The sequence below is a fragment of the Physeter macrocephalus genome, chromosome 19 (genome assembly GCF_002837175.3).
Source record: "Physeter macrocephalus isolate SW-GA chromosome 19, ASM283717v5, whole genome shotgun sequence".
Taxonomy (NCBI): domain Eukaryota; kingdom Metazoa; phylum Chordata; class Mammalia; order Artiodactyla; family Physeteridae; genus Physeter; species Physeter macrocephalus.
Genome location: NC_041232.1, coordinates 16846088 through 16851006, shown reverse-complemented (window position 1 = coordinate 16851006; position 4919 = coordinate 16846088). Strand labels below are relative to the sequence as shown.

The following is a 4919-nucleotide window of genomic DNA, read 5'->3' as shown; positions in this document are numbered from 1 at the left end:
TATATATATTCTTTTTCATATTCTTTTCCATAATGGTTTATCACAGGATATTGAATATAGTTCCCTGTGCTATACAGTAGGACCTTGTTGTTTAAGGCACATACACATTTATAATTGTAATATCTTCCTGGTGAATTAACTCTTGTGTTGTTTTGAAATGTCCCGTTTTATCTCTGGTAGTCCTCTTTGCCTTAAGGTCTCTTTTTCTAAAATTGATATAGCTATACCAGCTTTCTTACACTTACCAATCGCATGGAATTTCCCTTTCCATCCTTTCATATTTTGTTTTATTTATTTATTTATTTATTTCTATGTTTTTATATTTAAAGCATGTCCCTTATAGACAGTATATTAAGTCTTGCTTTTGAACCCAGTAGGACAACTTTTGTCTTTTAATTGGAATGTTTACTCTATTAAATTTAGTGTAATTATCAGTATGTTTGACTCAGGACTATAATTTTGGTGTTTGATCTTTGTCCCATTTGTCTTTTGTTCTCCTTGCCTTTTAGCCTTCTTGGGTCAATTGAAATTTTTAAATTTTAGCATTCCATTTTAATTTCTGCATGTAAAATTTTTAAATCAAAAAATAATTTCAAGAAAATCCAGTCATCTCATTCAGCAGTGTCTCTCATTCGTCTTTGTTCTGGCAGGATAATGAAAGCCCTTGCGAATGCTGGAGTCCCTGTCCCCAAAGTTCTTGACCTCTGTGAGGATTCAAGGTAATGTTCAGATTTCTTTTTTCTATTGTGTATTCAAGCTACAGAAGAGAAAAATCCTTATACTGACTCACATTCCAGTTTGCTAGCATAAAGGCAAGTAAAATTTGGGGAGAAAAGAGATTTTTTCACTGTTGCGGCCTCTCCCATTGCGGAGCACAGGCTCCGGACGCGCAGGCTCAGCGGCCATGGCTCACGGGCCCAGCCGCTCCGCGGCACGTGGGATCTTCCCGGACCGGGGCACGAACCCGTGTCTCCTGCATCGGCAGGCGGACTCTCAACCACTGCGCCACCAGGGAAGCACGAAAAGAGATTTTATAGTAGCCTCCCCTAGAAGTTCACAGATCTTTAAGTTATCCTGAAAGATAAATGCCTGCTTTTGTGAGAATTAGTAGGAAACATCTTTTCTAACATTTAAAAAATATATGTCCATCTAGCTTCATGTTGCTTGTTTTAATTAATTTTTTTATTGTGGGCTTTCTAAACTGTTTTTGAATTGCTTTATAATATGCTTTCTGAGTCTGTCTCTTTTTTCCCGATTTTTTAATTATGAAAATTTGGAAACATACACAGAAGTTGAAAGAAGGAAAAATAGTACAATGAGCACGCATTTACACTTCATGTAGATGAAAACATTTGTTAACATTTTGCCACATTTGCTTTCTGTGTATATGTATATATGTGTATGTGTATATATGTGAATAGGTGTATTATATAGATAAAATAATTTTATAGAAATAGTTAATTATATATAACGTTTTTCTAAAAATGTTTTATAACATAATTTAATAAGTTTTATTAAATAATTATATAATTATTTTGTAAGTTAATAAGTATATCTTATATGTATGTATATAAATTATTATTCACTGAACCTTTTGAAGTAAGTTTCAGGCAGCATACATCTTCTAAGAATAAAGACATTTTCTTTCATAACCACAGCAATATTACATTTACGATAATTAAAAATAATAATATAATTTAATATCTAGGCCATGTTCAAGTCAGGATGAATAGGTATAATAGTAGAATTTTCAAAACAACTTTTCAGAGTACTAAACTGATTTCTAGTAGTGACAAAAAGATGGATTAATGACATTTTGGTGTGTCACCTTAATACTTTGGGGTGTTGTATATGCCATTCATACCACTGGATAATGATGAAAATAACATCAATAACAAAAAGGGATACTTATCCAACCCTCACTGAAGCCAGAAACATATGCCAGGCATTCCCTATGTATTTGCTCCCTTAATTCTTACAACTATCCTTTGAAGCGTTATAGATTAAAAAAAAACAAAACAAAGCTCAGAGAGGTTTAATATGTTTCTCAGGATCACACTGCTAGGAAGGGTAGAGGTGGCACTTAAGCCTGGTTCTCTGACTCCAAATCCCCCTCTCAACATGCTGCTTTCCTGTATTATCACGCTTAATCCCATTCCGATGGCTTCTACAAGTGGACCAAAGAGAAGAGAGGCATGCTGGCAAGGAAGTGTAGACGAGGGATATGTGCGTGCGGATTGGTTTGGGGAGGGAGTACTTCCAACCCCTGTGCTTATGTGCAAAGGAAAAAGGAAGTTTCCAGTACTCTGGATCCGAACTCCCACCCAGCACTCAAAGCTTACACCCAGGACAGAGCAGTGCCGTGACTAACAGCCTGCCACATCATGGGCCATGAAACACCCTGTCTGTGTCCCTGCTAGGGTCATCGGCGCCCCCTTCTATCTGATGGAGTACTGCCCAGGCCTCATCTACAGAGACCCCTCTCTGCCAGGCTTGGAGCCCAGCCAGAGGCGGGCCATCTACACTGCCATGAACAGAGTCTTGTGCAAGATTCACAGTGTGGACCTCAAGGCCGCAGGCCTAGAAGACTATGGGAAACACGGTGAGCACGGGGCCGCTTGTCTTCTGTGCTGATGTTTCCTCACTGGTGCCTCTGCTTTCATGATTTCCATGGTACCAAGGTTTTAAGGCACCATTGGTAAATGTGAGGTGGGCTTGTTAGCTTCCTACTTGGAAATCCACTTTCATTTTAGTATAAGTGTCACTTACCTAGATGTTTTGTCCTGAGATAAATCCCTTCATAGACTACAGAATCTCTCTTCCCTGAAACTTTTATCTCACTGTATCATTTAAATCTTTTTTTTTTTTTCGATACTGGCCAAAAGTACTTAGGATACGTATTTTCTTCTCCATTTTTCACCCTTTCCTCTAAATATTCTTTTCAGTATTTAGAGGAAAGATTTAGGGATATATTTTTTAAATGCCATTATGCCAAGGTATTTGTTTGTATAATTTGTTTCTGTTTTCTTCTTTCTTTTTTAAAAAAATGTCGGAGAGTTCCAGTTGGTCCTCATCCTTGGAAGCACTTGGTATTGTCAGGTTTTCCCTTTTCCTTTTCTCTGGAAGTCAGTTGTATTGAAATGTAGCATTTTACGAATGTTGACAAATGCACACACTTTTATAACCACCATCACCATTGTCTTCATGCTTTTGCATGCAGAAACTTAAGCGTGAGCCAAAGGGTTTCACTTTGTCGGCCCTGCAGCAGTCAAGATTATCTGACTCTCAACCAGTGTGCATTGTTGACAATGGTCAAAAAGAATCTCTCAAATAAGCTGTATTTTGTTCTTTCTCTGCTTTTAACCAAAATGTGCCTGTTTTCTCTAGGACCATATCAAAGGCTGCAGTATGTGTCCAAAGTACATCAACTTCCTGACACACTTCTACCAAGTTACCTAAATTTCTGTGGTTCCATAGGCACATGATCTGAGGTCTCAAAACTAACCATTTGAGAAACTTTGCTACCACAGAGCAGGCTTGCTGACTTCACAGCCCCAGTTGAGGGAGTTCTCCACCCCTTCCATACACAGCCTGATCCATATCATACACTAACCTGTTGACCAGAGTTACCAACTTAGTGGGGTTCCCGTCCATCTTGATGGTCTCACTGGAAAATATTTACAGTAAAAATTTATTTGTTGTTTATCCAAAATTCCAGTTTAACTGAGCATCCTCTATTTTATCTGGGAGCCCTAGTTACCAGTAAAAGGGTCAGCAGGCAAAGACCATAGATGTTGCCTATATTGAGCCATTGTTTCAAAGTGGAAAGAGCCCTAGACCAGAAGTCAGGTGCTGATTTGTGGGGTGACCTTGGGCAAGTCCCATTACTTTATTATAGTTTTCTCAACAGTAAAGGTTCAGTAAAAAGCAAAACAAAACAAAAAAACCCTGCCCTGCCCCCCTCACGGTGCTGATGTGAAAAGCAAAGGAGGTGGCAACTGTCCTAGAGTTTTGAATGGAGATAAAGCCTCTGTCACGTGACGCAATGGGCAATGTGACATCCCGTCCCGCAGTGGGGAGAGAGCAGCTTAAGGAGGCCTCTCCCATGTGCTGAGTGGATCCTTTGCCTTTTATTTTTAAAGTAGACTGTTTTGATGCACTTTCCACTGGCCTATGAGTTTGACAGAGACAAAGCAGAAATCTGGTGTGATTTTATATGACTCAGGGTCAGTCTCCTGGGCCGCAGGCTGTATTTGGAGCCTTATGGCATAAAGCAGCTTCCTCACATTTCACATTCACTGATCCAGTTTACAGGGCATCAGCTCTTCCTTTTCAAGTATCCTGTGATTTCTCAAGTTATGTCAGGAACCCAGCTGCTGCGTGGGGCATTGTCTATATATAGATAGTACACCATTTGTGTAAAATTGGTATATTTGAATAAATTTGAATGTTTATTTGCACACGTGAAGATAACTCCAAAAGGATGCCTAAGAAATTGGTCACACGGGTTGCCTTTGGGGAATAATGGCTGAGTGGCTAGGCAGGGGGATGGGAGAGAATCTTTATTGCACTCCTTTTTGTCACTTTAATTTCGATCCATGTGAATATATGATTTATTGAAGAGAACAAATTTAAATTTGTAAGGAAAAGAAAAAGCACACCAACATGATTTCTGATCAAAAGGGACTTTTGACCAGATCCTTTAGGGCCAGTCTAGTTATCACAAAGAACCTTTCCATCAAGGACCTGCAGGGAACCTATAATTCTCTTTTCCCGGGCTTCCCTGGTGGCGCAGTGGTTGAGAGTCCGCCTGCCGATGCAGGGGACGCGGGTTTGTGCCCCGGTCCGGGAGGATCCCACATGCCGCGGAGCGGCTGGGCCCGTGAGCCATGGCCGCTGAGCCTGCGCATCCGGAGCCT

General features: G+C 39.9%; 1 protein-coding gene across 1 annotated transcript in view; it reads left to right on the top strand.

The window, feature by feature from the left end:
- ACAD10 (acyl-CoA dehydrogenase family member 10) overlaps positions 1-4919 on the top strand; it is a 52615-nt gene that overhangs the window by 23394 nt on the left and 24302 nt on the right. The window contains 1 exon segment of the mRNA XM_028480560.2: positions 2421-2602. Within this exon segment, the coding sequence (XP_028336361.1) occupies positions 2421-2602 (182 nt within the window).